The sequence below is a fragment of the Pundamilia nyererei genome, unplaced genomic scaffold (genome assembly GCF_000239375.1).
Source record: "Pundamilia nyererei isolate P.nyererei 1_Seehausen unplaced genomic scaffold, PunNye1.0 scaffold00026, whole genome shotgun sequence".
Taxonomy (NCBI): domain Eukaryota; kingdom Metazoa; phylum Chordata; class Actinopteri; order Cichliformes; family Cichlidae; genus Pundamilia; species Pundamilia nyererei.
In genome coordinates, this window is record NW_005187427.1 from 3742973 (window position 1) to 3758907 (window position 15935).

Below are 15935 nucleotides of genomic sequence, written 5' to 3' on the forward strand. Positions count from 1 at the left end.
AAAATGGGGGACTGTATAAAAATTCCTCAAAGTTAAGTCAATGCTTTTGTTAACATTGAATTTAACCCATAGATTGTTTGATTTGAAACGCACTGTGATGGTGTACGGAAGCTCAATCACAAAAAGAAAGAAAAAACACTTATAAACCTAACTGTTAGTCTCATTGCAACTCTTTTTTTTTTCATTGTCAAAAATTACCCTAATGGGTAATTATCTTTTTGCTTTAGAAATCATCATCAGTGTGTTTTGCGGCCACTTTTACAGACCCGGCCACTTTAAAAGGAACGTGTGAAGAACATTTTTTTCTTCTTTACTTATTTAGTCAGCAGGAGCTGAATCTGGAGTCAGTTAAACTGTCTACAGTATTACATCATGCTTTTCCACCTTTCACCTTGTGGTCTTTAATGGCTCTACATGATATACGTGAGGTTTGTTTTAGATAACCGTGGCTTCAAGTAATACGCAAACATGATTTGTGATCAAATAAATTGTGATCTCTTTTGTATTTTTTCCATTTTTTTTAGTTCTTCCTACCGTCTGCTTTAGCAGGACCCGGGCTGCCCAGCAGAGACAGAGAGAAAAAAACATTCAGGTAATTTTGAAGGATGACCATGATGAAATCTGAAAAATAAAATTAAATAATTACACTATTATTTGTGCATTAACTGTATAATAAAGTATTTTTATTATTAGAATTATTAGAAGCATCAAAGTTTATCAAAATTTTTGAGCATAAGTGAAGAACTTACCTTCGACAGAATCGCCTGAAAGCCAGGAGATGAATCTGAAAGTAAATCCTGGTCGAGATTCTCAGCAACTACACTTCATCCTGCAAAGTCTCAGATCACTGGTTTCAAACAAGCTCTGAGACGATGCATAAAAATCAAGTCACAAACCTTTGTCTGTGACCGTGAAGCAGGTAATGCTGTTGTCTGGCTGTGATTGGTCGGTTCGTGCTATTATGTGTGTGCAGGTGGGACAAAAAGTCAATCTATAAAAGTGTAGGAGGAAAAAAATCACGGCCACACAAAAGCATACGTGAAACGGTAATTAGCTCTGACAAACATGCACTGCTTTCTGTCAACACTACCTGAACATGAAGACGTAATTACTCTTTCAAGGCTACATGCATGGCCTTCAGTAGGTTGGTATCTGTCCCTGTGCAACAAAACCATCCGTATAAAATGTGAAGTTAAAAAAACAAAAAAAAAACAAATTCATTAAAAATAAACTGAGAAATTGAATCAAAAAGAGAAAAAGTCATTCTCAGTTTTGTAGAAAGTTTATTTGAGCTTTGATCTTCACAGAAACATGCAACATTTATTCAGATTTTATCTTTATTTAGAAGTGAAAGGGTTACAAATTTTATTTATGTAAAAAATACAACAAGCAAATATCAATTAGCAGTTAAAACTTAAATACGGACACATGAACAATTAAACGCTGCAATTTAAGCAACCTTAGATTTTTTTTTTTTTATCATTTACCGACTGCAACATGACACGCATTGATTTCTGAGCTTTTAACAACACAGTAAATGAAGGTTAGCTTTAGCAGAATAAGAATGAATGATGCAGCTCTAACAACAGAGTCGGGGAGCTGTTGGTAAAAATACTGTTCTCTTACATTTGGACAGAGAGAAAAGGCTCCTGTCACCTCCTGTGAAAACTTGTTATTAAGTGGTTCAAAACACCAGCTCACACATTTTAATGTAATACAAGTCTGACACGTGCCGCTCAGAGTTTCTCATTTTCAGACGTAGACGTCACTTAACATCAGTACTCACATCAATTAATCTTCCAAGATTTCAGCTGGATAATAAACAGAATATTGAAATAAGATGCTTGCTGGCATGTAAAAACAAAAAAAACAAACAGGCAAGGTTACATCCTTTTATTCTTTTTTTAAATTATTATTATTATTTTATTAACCCGTCCTCCAGCAGAGTCATGGTCTGAGTGCTTTGTTTCGCCAAACACATTTGCTTTACCAAGGGGAGCACTGTAGACTCTATCACCTTATTTATTTACTTTATTTTATTTCATTATTCACATTATTATCAGAGCGGATATAATGCCGGAACGGACAGGAAGTGAAGGCCAGCTTGGTGATAGAAAGGAGAAGAATGCAGGGGAATAGGTTTACATCATTTTGAAACAGGCATAAAGTCGTCCGTCTCTACTTGTTGCTGCAGTCGGTGCAGAGGATGTCTTTTCCCTTGGCTACGAAACGCTTGTTGGACAAACTGAGGGAGCACCTCTTACAGTTGAAGCAGTATTCATGCCAGGAGCTGCCCTCATAGTTCACCACATTCACCCCTTTACCAAAACCTGAGAGGAGAGAAGAGCAGAGGGGAGTTAGACTGTGTCTTTGGTCTACCTTTGTGTGCCACCTGCTGGTCTTAATCAGTAAAGACATCAGCTGTATTTGAATTGCCTTAAAGCACATCTGGATCCGTCAGATGAAAAGTTACAAAACACCTTAAAATCATTGAAAGATTTAATTTTTATCTTCATATAGTTATTAGGGTTTTTTTTAACATCATGGTGTGAGGTCCCCCCCACCTACACCTCTCTTTGCACCTTTGACTCTCTGTGTCATCCTTTAAAAAGCAGCTTAAAACTCATCTGTTCATGCAGGTGTTTGCGTAGTGTTTGTGTGCCTATGTTGCTTTTGGCATGTGCATTTAACTATTCTTTCTCTGGAAAAGTGCTATAAAGACAAACTTCCCTTTCTTTCTTACTTAACTGGTAGTTGAGTGCACTCAGTCATAGTTATGGTTCTGGCACAGCTTCCATTTACCTGTTGTGTTTATTTTAATGCCACGAGTTTAACTAAGAACTCAGATCTCAGCTGAGATCTGTGTTTACTTGTTAGTCGGTCCAGTCTTTCATGCTGCAATATCACAGACTGCATATGAAAGAAGGATGTAGCCACTGTGATGCAATAATATTTGTTGCAAACACTTTAGCTGAGTTTTTGTGGACACAGCAGATACTGCGCACTACACCAGCTAACATGTCATTCGAATGGTAAAGTGCCACCTGCTTTAACCTCCTTTTGACTCTAATAGAGCCATCACTTACAAAACAAACACCATGTTGTATTAAGACTTAGACTAACGAGTGAGAACATGCTCTCATTGTGAAAGCGCTGGTGTTTAGAAGGAATTCAGGTATAAAGCTAACCTGTGATGGGGTTCTGGCAGCCGCTGCACTTCTTGGCCACGGAGGTCTTGTAGCAGTCGACACAGAAGACCTGCTCCTGGTGGTTGGTGAAACTCGTCCCTGCCAGAGGCTTTGCGCAGGAGCTGCACACGAAACAGTGGCTGTGCCACGGCTGGTCCTGGTAGTTCACTCCTCCAGAGGTTATAGGCTGGAGATAGAAGTTAAGGGATGTTTTACCATCCAATTAAAATAATCTTTGAGTAGTTTAATTACTGTTAAAATAACATCTCCATCCGAGATTTGTTTAAATATTTTCCTTGGGTTTATTTTAGCCTTGATTTAGAGACGACAGTGGAGAGAAGGCAGGAAACTTAAGAGAACAAGCAGGTTGCTGTAAGCAGCCTCTGCAGTAGCCCCATGACATACTGCATGGTTCGCCTGCTCAACCAAGTGAGATACAGTGGCTTCCACATTTGTTACATTTAACATAGTTTGGTATGAATTAAATAGTAGAGTTAAAAGTACAAATGAAGCAATAATGTATTAATAATCTGGTCAGTCATTAGTGTAATGGGGTAAAAGGCTAAAATGCAATTAGGCTGCAGATTTCCCTGACAGAAAAAAAATTATCCTAAGTATCCAAAGATTAAGATTTTATGAATTATTGCACTATTACAGCCTGCTTATTAAAGGAATTTTGACACGTCAAAGCAAATAAAAATAAAACAATGAACACAATTAAACATGTAAATGACAGCGTGCCTAAAATTGCTATAAAAATGTGACTTCAAAGTGATCTTGGTGATATGAGGGTGGCCTGGTTCCCTGTGTGAGAGAAATTACCTTCTTGCAGCTCACGCAGTGTTTAGCGAATTTGTCATCATAGCAGGGGCTGCAGTAAATGTCACTTCCTTTGGAGAGAAAATTCTGTGATCCTATTGGTCGTTTACAGCTGTAACAGGTGAAACACTCGTCGTGCCACGAGTTCCCTTTGTACTCCACGCTCTCTGTTCCTGCAGGGGAGAGGAGAAGGATTATTACTGCTAATGCTGAATAAATGCAGTAGTACAGAGGACATTTTTAGGCTTGCATGAGTCCTTTTATTTAACAATAGTTTGACACTATAATAGTCAGTACGCCTGTACTGCCCTAAATCATGTATATATTTAGATGTTCTGATGAAGAAACTCTTTTGAAAATGACTTTTTCCAGCTAACTCTTTGGTTTTTTAATCACACAAGACAAGCAGATCAGTGGGCCACCCTCTACAGAGCATTGGTGTGAATGTGATCAGTCGTACCCGCCAGTATGGGTTTATAACAGCCGTGGCAGCGTGGAGCATCCTCTCTGGAGCAGCACTTCCCACACATGATGCGGTCATCCTTGGTGCTGAAGGGCTCCTTAGCCAGAGGCTTGTAACACTTTGCACAGCGGAAACACTCCTCGTGCCAGTATCGGCCCTTGTGGCTGAGCTCCTGATGGAGGAAAACGAAGAGATTTTTTGGGGGGTTTTTTTGGATGACAGCTGGACGCAGGTGGCAGGAAATACCAAAACTTCTAAATCCACACAGAGAAATGCAGCTCGATAAGACACCTTTGTTTCCACGGAGATGGGACGGTGGCACTCGGCGCAGGAGTTGGCGCAGAACTTTGTGTGGCAGCGAACGCACACCGGCCTCCCCTCGTTACGGACGAACCTCTTCCCCCCGAGGTCCTCGCGGCAGTAGAAACACTGCGAGCTGTCCGCCATCGTCAGGATACAGTCCCACCTGCAGCAAGAACAGAACGGAGGGAGGAAGTAAAAGCTCTGCCCAGCAACGGCGGTAAACACCACACTTGTTTTATGACAACAGATAACGGTTCATATTTTATGATTCATGGGTCAAAATGGATTTTAGTCGTTTGTGGTTTCAATTAAGAACTTTTGGTCCTCACCAAACAGCACATCTTTAAAACCAATCACAAAATTTTAAGCATGAGCTCATTTTAAACAATCCAGCTGCAATTATTTATTCTCATTATGGATGAGCCTCCTGATCATGTGCTTCATTAATCAAATAATTTCTTTCTAACAGTTCTGGAAGCAACTTCCATTTTCCACCACTTCTTCAAACCATCAGGTTATTTTCTTCTTATGTTCTGTGTGCAAAAATCTTTGAAAAACATAAAAAAGTTAGATGAGACAAAAATGATTACACGGATTGCTCGGAGCTGAAATTTCTCCACAGAGCACATAGACCATAACTATTCACCGCGGCTCAGCTCTGTGGGATGTTTGAGCAGCTGGTGAAACTAAGACACCATCGAAGAGGAAATCAGAGGCTGAACTGGGATTCTGTCAGCTCACAGCTGCGTGTGAGCTGTGTGTTATTCGAGCTGATTTCGTGGATGCACAATGACGTATCTGTCAGTGTTTCTGTGTACCTGTGTTTACAGTGGTTGTGCGGTGCGCTCGCTTCCTCTCCATTTATGCATCTTATCTCTTCCTGTTAAAGCAGCTCCTAACTGATAAGTTTGACAGCAAATTTTACAGCTGATTCGGGAGGCAGATGAATTAGGCTTTTATTTGCTCTTGACTTCCTCTTCCTTCCTCTAGTAATCCATCCATCCTCATCTTTGTATTCCCAGGCCGTATACCTGCCCTGTTTCAGGGACGTGTCCAGATGTGAGGGTTTGTGTTGGTACTTGTATTGTGTAATACTACTTTCTTGTACTCCACAATATTTTAGATGCATGTATTGCACTCCATGCCATGCATTATAAAGCCAAACACCGATTCTTTTCTTTTTCAGCCATCATTGTCCTCTTGCATGACCCAGTTTGTTTGTGTTTGGTTTTCTCCAGATGTGGTGCTGTGCATTGTGGCCAGATGGCTTCACTTTGTCGTCGTCTGTCCTAAGGATCTTATTCCAGACGTTTTGTGGTTTATTTAGATGCAAATTTGAAAACCTACATTATGCTGCTATGATCTTTTTAGAGAGAAGAGTCTTTCTCCTGGCAACCCTTTCAGCCAAGTGAAACCTATCTAATTATCTATTATTCTATTATTATTAATTGCAAATATTAATGTTAGTAATATTAGTAGAATCTCACAATTGTAGCCTTCCAGAGGACACTTGGACCAACATTTGTTACTTTAATGGAGAATGAGGAAACCAAGAAGGTCATTAGGAGAGTAGAAGCTCTATGAGTCAGTGCCCCGTCTCCAAGGAAACGTATCTGGATCCATATCAAATCCTAATGGGTTCTTCATTTGCCCGTGCGTCATATCTGTACCAAGCTTTCTGAAATTCTGTTTGCTAGTTCTTGTTTAATCATGCTGACCAGCAGCACCGCAAACATTGGCACACTTGATTTCTCACACTACAGAATCCAGAATTCACTCTCCCTAAAATACAGGACACATAAACGCCCTAAACATAGAACCAAAATCACCACATTGACCAACATAAATCTGATCACAGAGCTGTGATTACAGGGCCAGAAGTTCAGACGGTAAATAATAAACAACATGTTGGTTAAAAATGTATTTTTTTTAAATCACAGCTACACAAAGGCACGGAAATATGGAAGAGGAGCTACAGTCTGTTCACTCACTTATTCCCACATCAGGTTCATGCTGCCTGACCACGAGGAATTCTCACAAACTGCTGTGAGACAAGTGTGTGTGTCCATGTGTGTCTGCACAGTGTGGTGAACGCATGAAGGAATGCCTGGCATGACTAATGTGGTGAGATCAGGAACGCTGACATCCTTATGACAACACACACAGACACACACACACTCCACTTCTTAAATGAACCACTCCCTTAGAAACCACAAACTATAGTGTTCACCTCCTGAATGGAGCGACATGTCGGCACACATTCACGAGGAAGTTCTCATTTTAGGAAACTCCTTTGCCAGTCTGTCCACCAGCCATTTCTGTAGTGCATCAAATGTAAAGGTCATTTAACTGTTGTGCAACTGTTATATGTACAGTTACTAGTCACTTTATTATGTGCATCTTGCTAGTACTAGGTTGGACCCCGTTCGGTTCGGTGCTAGTTCGGGGAGGCATCTGCTCGCTGACATCTCGGGGGGCTGACACCACCATAAATGAGTGTTGTGCGCACATGTATGTATGGCTGGGCCTGGGTCTGGCATGTTCAGCAGGAATCAAGACAACACTTTTCTGGTCTTATATTGTCCAAATTTGGCAAGCCTGTGTAAATTATAGTCTTCGTTTCCTGTTCTTAGCTTACAGGAGTATCACCCTGTGTGACCTTCTGCTACTGTATTCCATCTACTTCGAGGTTTGAGGTGTTGTGCACTCAGAGATGCTCGTCTGCATACCTTTGTTGTAACGAGTTGTGTTGCCTTCTTAGCTGTCTGGACCTTCTCGTCTGACCTTTGACATTAACATTTTACCCCAGAGAACTGCTGCTCAACGAATATTTTCGGTTTCTCAGATCATTCTCTGTAAACCCTAGAGATGGCTGTGTGGGAAAATCCTAGTAGATCAGCAGTTTCTGAAATACTCAAACAAGCCTGTCAGGCAGCAACAACAAAGTCACCAAAATAAATTTCTTCCTCACTCTAATGCTCGGTTTGAACTTCACCGGGTCGTCTTGACCATGTCTACATGCGTAAGTGCATTAAGTTGCTGCCATGTGATTGGCTGAATAGGCATTATTGAGTGTGTAGTGGCCATCACAAGAAAAACTGTTTGCAACTTGAAAACATTTCAAATTGGGATAAAATGAGCAGTTTTTTAACATTCTACTTAATTACAATAGTGCTTTTAGCTCAACAGTGATGTTACCATGGTAACATGCTGATGTTTAGCGAGTATAACACTAACATGTTTTGCTAAATGTCTCTAAACACAGCTAAATTAGTGGTTATACAGGAAAAAGGGACGTTTTTGCCCAACGATGGTGCCAAAGGGAATGGTTAACAAAGCCATCAGCAGACATCTCATACAAAATCATAAAAAACGATCATCCCGTAGGACCTCGAGAGTCTGTGCAAAAATAGTATAGACTATCATTTCACTTCCACAGAGGCCACACTTTCTTCATGGCTAAAATACCACTTTTGAATAACTTGACCTCCTCATTCAAACATCTGTTCTTTAGCTCATCTGGCAGACTCATCAGCTCGTGCCATGGCGAAGCGCCCGTCGTCCATCCGCAACTGACGAGAACCAGAATTTAATCAAACTCACATACGATGGGTCTTCACCCAAATATGTTCAAGATAACATTTGTCATTTTCTTTTTCTCTTTTCATTTCAAAACATAACTCTCATGCTTTGAATTATTCAGTTACACCTAATTTTGCTCTTGGTGTAGTGAACAAAGTTGAACTGAAACCACCCATCAGATTCTTACTGCTGATAAAGATCAAACATCAGAAGATACAAAACGATGCGACAGCTTGAAATATGGTGTTGTCACACTGTGTGTATCCTGTGAAACGATGATGTTCATGCCTTTTATGGACGCAGTGAATGCTGGAGCACTTTGATTGGGTGGTGTTCTGGATGAACTTGTCGTGGATAGAACGGTTTGCGAGCCTTCTTGAAAATTAGAATCTATTAAGAAGTCATTATTTTGTGCAATAAATCTAAGCAATGACAAGCAAACTAAACGCTTTCTTTGTGAACTTCACACATTAGAATACCCGCTGAACTGCGATGGATCTGGATGAGCTGCTAGTGTCAGTGAGACATAATCGAAACTGATCAAAATGATTTTTAATGTGTTTCAGCTCGTTTGTTTGCAAGTGATTTAAACCTTCAACACAAGTCTTTTTGTTTTCCTCAGACTGGGAATGCTCATGAAAGCACATTTTTATGGCATAATTCAAAGTCTCAAATACAAGCAGATGAACATTTTCACAAAGTCTGGAAGGAAACCCGATTTTAATTTAATATCCAGTCTCAGGCTGCTTTTTGACAGACGTATGAGGCAGAGGTTAAAGGTGCTGTGGTTAATAAAGTTGATTAAATAACTTCTTTGTGGTCTCATCTCCTTAACAGACAATAAAGCTCCGAACTGTGGAGCTGGACATATATCTTCCCCTCGGTGGCCGCCTCAATCATTACTCAATGGAGCAACCAGCAGCTGTCTGGTTTATTTGGTGACTGGGTGTGAAGAGGTTACTCACTGGAAGAAAGCAAGTCCTGTCAGATAAAGGCGAGGTCTGGCATTTACCTGTTACCTCCTGTTTTCCCTCCACGCTTCTTGACATTTTAATTCCTTCTCTTCCCAAACTAATAAGGATTCAGCTAAGATTTCCAGTGCTCTCAATCCTGCTCCGTTTCTCATTTTTGCTTTCACCTGCAGAGTCGAACTTTGCAAAGACACAGAACTCTGCTCAGTAACCGCATAGAAGGCAGTATTGATGCTTGGCTATGAGCACCGTGAAATTGTTATCTGATGGGAGCTAAACAACGGCTGACAGGAAGCCAGGACTAAAACAAATGAGGTGTAACTGACATCAGGCAGCTCCGAGTACACTGTTGCTGCACGTCTTTACTTTGTTTTCCAGCAATAAATAGCACTGTGTAACAACACTGCAGCACATACACATCGTTTTCTTCCAGCTAAAGCGGCCAATACGAAACTCAGTCAGATCACCACGGAAAAATTAGGCTGTGTCACGCAGTCACGTCTAAAGGCAGAGTTGAGGGCAGTGCTGCAGCCAAAGAAAGCTCATTGTGGGAATGTGGAGCTCTCCATGGAGTGACATTAGTTTGTCCACACTTGGTAAATTTTATTTTTTAAGACGTTTAGTTGGCATTGGCATAAGGCACTGGTGGTAAAGGCTTGTGTGAGTCTTTATTTTTCTTATTGACAATAAATCAGAGTAAATTATGTGTTCTTGGGAACTATTTAAAGTCAGATAAATGCAGGATTGTGTGTGTGGGATTGAGTCAGAGGAACGACAGGGCCCATGGTTTGTCTCACTTTTAGTAGTTTCTAAAAATATTGGTGCTGTAAAATAAAGTATGACAGGGTTAAGATAACCAGGCATGTTCATAGAAACGGTTCATTGTTGGTTTTGGTCTTTTTATGGCAGTTGTTAACAATAAGAAGAGTGTCATCCTTAATCCTTCATGGACCGAGTGTTCAGGGAATAAAGAGAAGTGGGAGTGGACTTCGGCTGCATTAGTTTTAAATCAGCCTGAATCTTTTCCCCTCTTTCGGTTAAAGTTTCAGCCACCTTAGTGTGACGGTTACAAGTCGAAGCACTTCCTCCAACCCGAGCCTTCCACACTGTGTAAGCACAGAGCGCGGAAAGGTGACATCATGTCATGTGGACGAGGAGAAAATCAGGCAAACGTGTGGGGAAGTGAAAGAGACAGCGAGTGCGCAATAAAGAAGCAGAGACAGACAAGAAATCTGCCAGTGCAAACATGACATAGTGTGGATTATTTTAGAGTGTGTACCAGCCGTGTGTGTGTGTGTGTGTGTGTGTGTGTGTGTGTGTGTGTGTGTGTGTGTGTGTGTGTTGGCATGAGCTTATCGCTGAAGAATGTAGTGGAAAAATGAGAAACAGGAAGTCTCCATCAGAACTGTGAAGCTGGCACAGTTCAGCGACACACACACTGAGTGAACTGTTAATATGCTCGTCCATACAGACTGACTGTGTTAAACTCATATGTCATTAATGCAGATTCCACAGACCCTGGCTCAACTTACGTCGCTCAGTATGTGCTGCAGGTGTGACCTCAGCGCTGACTTTTCTTTAAAAAATCACAGACTTAGCACAGCAGCCAGTACTTCTCTGCAGCCTGCAGATAGCTCTGCTAACCTTAACATATCTGTTGTTCCGATTTCCTCCTATTGTGGCATTGCTATGCAGATTTTAGTGATGGGATAGATAACAAATTCTTATCATACACTTGGATTCAGAAATGAGACTTTCCTCTGGTTGCACAGCAGGAAAAATCCTGAGTATTGATAAGGAGTCACTCATTGTTTAAACATCAAGGCGAGGCATGAATGATGACTTAATGATGTTGCAGTTGTTGAGAAGCTTGAGACCTTTAAAATGTGGAAGTCTAAAAGTTTAGCAATTTAATGACTAACTTCGTGGGGGAAAAAAGTTGGGTAACATTTTGCTTTGCAAAGTTAAATCTACCCAAAACACAAGCAAACTGATGTGTATCGCATCATTGTGACACTTTTTTAGTTAACACAAAATAACTGCCTGCAGGGGCCTCAAGTCGGAATTCATCGTGCAAGTTTGCTTGTAATATGTTTTAACCTCTGCATAAGCAGGAAGTGACACTTTTGAGACGTCCACAGCATTAACCTATAAAGGCATTTAAGCAATCTTGTTTCTTACGTCTACATTAACAGTGATAACGGCCTGACGATGAATAAACTATGAGGAACAGAGGATTCTGGGTTTAAACCTTTATATGTGGAATTTATCCCTGTGGTTCCATGTGGGTTTTTTTTCCATGAGTTCTAGTTTCTCCCCTATCTTCACAATATGTTCATTTTTATATTAAACCTCAGCATTAAAGCAGATTAGCTAGCTGTGGTCTCAGTCACACAGGCTTAGAGACCAGTTGGCAGTTTTACCTTGCTAAAGAAACATTTGCATTCCCCAACTTGTTGGCAAGAGGTTGGTGTAGCTTGCTGTATGTTTCTAGGTAGGTCTAAAAGAGAATGCTGCACCAAAAGTTTCCGTGCGATTGCTTTGGTCACGAGCAGATTGCCCGGGTTGCATATAGTTTGCATGGAAGACACCAACTTACCTGCAGATGCTTACCAGCTGCATGATAGTAAAACTCTTTCTGAGAAACCAAAGTAAATGTGCTCGTTGTTGCAACCAACACATTTTCTTTGAAGGGAAAATGTCTCCATTTACAGATTGCAGAACACTTCACAATTTCACTACTGCACTAGGAGCAGTTGGTGTTTGCAGACAAGTCTTCTGTACAAACTTCATGCAACCTGGGTAATCTGTTAGTGACTAAGGCAATCGCAAGGAGGTTTTCTGTGCAGCACCATGCACCTCATCACCAACTGGCTGGGAAATACACACTCTTCCCTAGCAACTGGTGGTTGCCAGGAGGTTGCCAACTGGTCTCTAGGCCTGTATGAATAAAACCTTGAATGGTTGTTTAATAAAAATAAGTGAAGAGAATTCACGTTTTCAAAAAGTAGCTGCAGCTTTGTTTATATAAATTAAAGTTTCCAAAACACAAAGTGTCCATTTCTGTTTACTTGGTTGAAGTTGTGTTATTTTAATGGCAACAATAGTAACAAGCAAACAGTAATACTTAGAATTTAACACCTGTAGCGTGAAAATATGGAAATTCAAAAGTTACTGGTCATTTATTAAAAGTTTCTTAAAGTTTCTTCATTTTCATGGAGAGAGTTGACGTTAGCAACCATCTGCACAGGTAATAACACATTACAACATATTACAACAGTAATAAAATGATTTAAAGAAGATGAAAAAGGATTTGGCAATCTCATCTGCGATATCTGAAGGACCTTGTATCAAGTTTAAGTGGCAACAAGTCTCTGGCTGACTAAAGAAAACAAAGATAACAATCTGATTGGTGCCCTTGTCAGTTAGGTGGTTGTTCTAAAGACTTGGTTAAAGTCCTTTGGATTACCATATAAAAGAGGTGTGTCCGTGTCTGAAACCAACAAAATCAACAGACAAAAAGAATGCATCGCAGCACCGTGACCAGAAGCTGCCCTCATTAGGATGCAATGTTCACAAACTGGTTTGCTTTATAAACTACATACGTATACAACCTTGGACACAAAGAGAAAACCATATTACCATATATTGTTGTTCAGATGGTTTCTCTTGCAAAAGAAGTGCTTTCTTTCAGTGAGTTTACACATTTGGCAGATACCTCACTGGATTCATTTCCTCTGCTATATTCACCAAGCAAAATATTTCTTAGAGCACCTTTAACAATCACACTATAGCCTTATCGTGGCCTAACAACACTGCAGTTAGAGTGCTCCCACCACTGATCCCAATCATTCTGGCTGAAAAAGAAACATATTAGTGATTAAAGCTGGGCAGCAAGTTCAGCTAAACATTTGTATTCTAGCGCGGGCCACAAAGAAAAACTTGAATGACTGTTTTACCTGGCCCGGCTGAGAGCTGCATTCCAGACAGTGGGATAAAGCTGATACAACAGATCTGAGTGAGGTCAAAGAAACAGCATGTCCCGCTACTACAAGACAGGCATGATGGCTTTACCAGAAGCTTCTGGTTAGATCCACTTAACCCACCTCGCTTTGTCTTGAGTTACACACTCCACTTTCTGCACTCATTTCTCCACTCAGTAACCGAGAAGACCTTTAAATCAGGAGCTAAAATACGTCTGACCAGTTTTCATGACATTTTCCATGTGTGTGTGACAGTAAGACCCTCTTCACTCTGGCACCAGAGCAGTCCTGCTGGGAAGACTTCCAAGTTACTGGTAAAAGTTTAAATTATCTCATGTAGTCTCAGGGGTTCTCCTGTCTCCAAACTGTTCCAGTCTACCCTCATAAATCTCCAACCAAGAAAATCCCTGCAAATCTCCGTTTCTAACCATTTTTCCAGATTCTTACTCCAGCCACTCCTCACATGAGTCGAGCCATTTTTAAACATCCAAACAGTTCCTGTATAAGTTCAACAGTTCAGCTGCTGTTTGCTATATTTCTCCTAGTCTTCATTCAGATTTATTTTTAATTAAATTTTCTAGCCTGGAGAATATTAGATAAAGGAATATTTTGAATATTTATTTTTTGAAATACTTCGAGTGTCTTGTCTGTCAGAAACCAGGATTAGCCTAGCTTAGCATAAAGACCACAAGAAAGGGGAAACAACTAGCATGGCTCTTTCTACTGCTTAAAAAAACTAAATGAAAAATAACTACATTAAAATTAAATAAGCTACAGTGAACTCACCAAAGTTACAACCCAGTTGATATATTGCTATGGCCAATATATCTGTCAATATTATGTAATTGTTGGTATCTGATAATTAGATAGCTTATAAATGACAATTTAAAAAGTAAAGATAAAAAAGGAAGAAACACCCTTCAAATGTGTTATTAGTGTTGACAGTGTATACTTTGTCCACCAGAGGGCGCTGTGTAGCTTCCCTCTAGGTTAAAACAACCATAGCAGAGTCAGGGAGAGCATAAATGAGTAACCCACAACATGCTTTAACAATATTCACAAAGGGTCACTGCATGTTTGATTTGGCAACATTTTCGATGCATCCACTCCGGATGTGGAGCCCCTGTTATATAAACAACAAATAAAAAAACATTTTTATACGCATAATCTAACTGATCCTTAAATAAAAAAGTCAATTCTATCTATAGGATGTGATGTTAGATGCCGACTGCACGGAGTTAGTAATACTGTACTGTACGCTTGTTGATTGACTTTAACAACTGTGCAGTCATTAGTGAGCATCAGAGGGGACGATGGTTGATTTTTCTTTCTTTTTTTTCCCCCTAAACCAGATCCACACTAGGGTGAGATATAAGCAGATGCTCCACTGTGGTGAGCACTAAAGGGAGCAGCTGAAAGTTGTCCTTTCCCTGCTTCTGGTCTTTATGGCTAAGCTAAAACCTCCTGGCTCCTAGCTTTTTATTCAACAGAAAATGTATGAATGAGAGTGGTGTCACTCTAACTTAATGATAAGTGGGAAGACTGCTTCCCCTTTTCCTTAAGATATCCTTACTTTATTGGGTACACCTTGCTAGTACCAGCTGGGAAATATTCCCTACAGAACTGCTTTTTCTTCCAAGCTCCTTAGACTAGTTTAAGACAGGCTTAGACAGGCTCTCCAATGTTGGTGAGCCTGCGTGAATTGTAGTCTCAGTTTCCTGTTCGTAGGAGTGGCACCCAAGTGTTGTCTTCTGCTGCTGTAGCCCATCTGCTTTGTGGTTCTATGTGTTGTGCATTCAGAGATGCTCTTCGGCATAACAAGCGATCTAAGCGATTTAAGTTATTGTCTGGACCACAGCTACCTGCCTAACTGCACTAAGATGCTGCCATGTGATTGGCAGATTAGATATTTGTGTTAAGGTGCAGTTGGGATGGCTGTGCCTCAGGAGGTAGAGCAAGTTAAATAATAATCAGACAGTTGGTGGTTTGATACTGAAACCCAAGCTTGTCCTGATGTGTTCATTGGAGTGTGAATGTTAGATTGACACACGTTGTCTAAAGCACTTGGTGAGTGCTCAAGTGGAGTGGAAAAGCAATTCTGTTAAGAAACCATCAATTTACAATTGAAAACTTAGGAAATTTGTAACTAATAAAGTTGCCCGCTTCCTTTCGCATGAGACAAGTTTCCACACCCCCTGATCAATGTTAGCTCACCCAAACACAAGACAACAGGTTTTACTGGCTGCAGGACAAAAGGCAACACACACACACACACACAGGAAGCTTTCTGTTTCTACCATGCTATCCATTGGAAATCTCTATTAAAAACTAAACTCTAGTGTTCACGTGACCATTGGGGATCAATAAAAACAGAAGACCACAGTGTCTGCACCTATTTACATTCAATCCTATTAAAATCACAACAGGCAAAACACAACAGGGAGTTACCATGACGTGAAGGAAGACCAGCAGCATAAAGTTTTATTGGGCTGGGACGTCTTTAATGGGACTGAGCTCACTCTAATTTCTTTAACATGCTTAGAATCCAACTGAAAACTCCCCACAGTTGTGTGTGTGTGTGTGTGTGTGTGTGTGTGTGTGTGTGTGTGTGTGTGTGTGTGTGTGT

The 15935-nt window shown here is 40.5% G+C and overlaps 1 protein-coding gene across 1 annotated transcript in view; it reads right to left on the reverse strand.

Moving 5' to 3' along the window:
- Window positions 1–1266: 1266 nt before the first annotated feature.
- fhl1b (four and a half LIM domains 1b) overlaps window positions 1267–15935 on the reverse strand; it is a 15779-nt gene continuing 1110 nt past the window's right edge. The window contains exons 2-6 of the mRNA XM_005727804.1: window positions 4762–4936; window positions 4468–4642; window positions 4011–4180; window positions 3189–3375; window positions 1267–2330 (exon numbers count right to left, since the gene is read on the reverse strand). Coding sequence (XP_005727861.1) covers window positions 2179–2330; window positions 3189–3375; window positions 4011–4180; window positions 4468–4642; window positions 4762–4917 — 840 coding nt within the window. The 5' untranslated portion in view covers window positions 4918–4936 and the 3' untranslated portion in view covers window positions 1267–2178. The remainder of the gene's footprint in view (window positions 2331–3188; window positions 3376–4010; window positions 4181–4467; window positions 4643–4761; window positions 4937–15935) is intronic.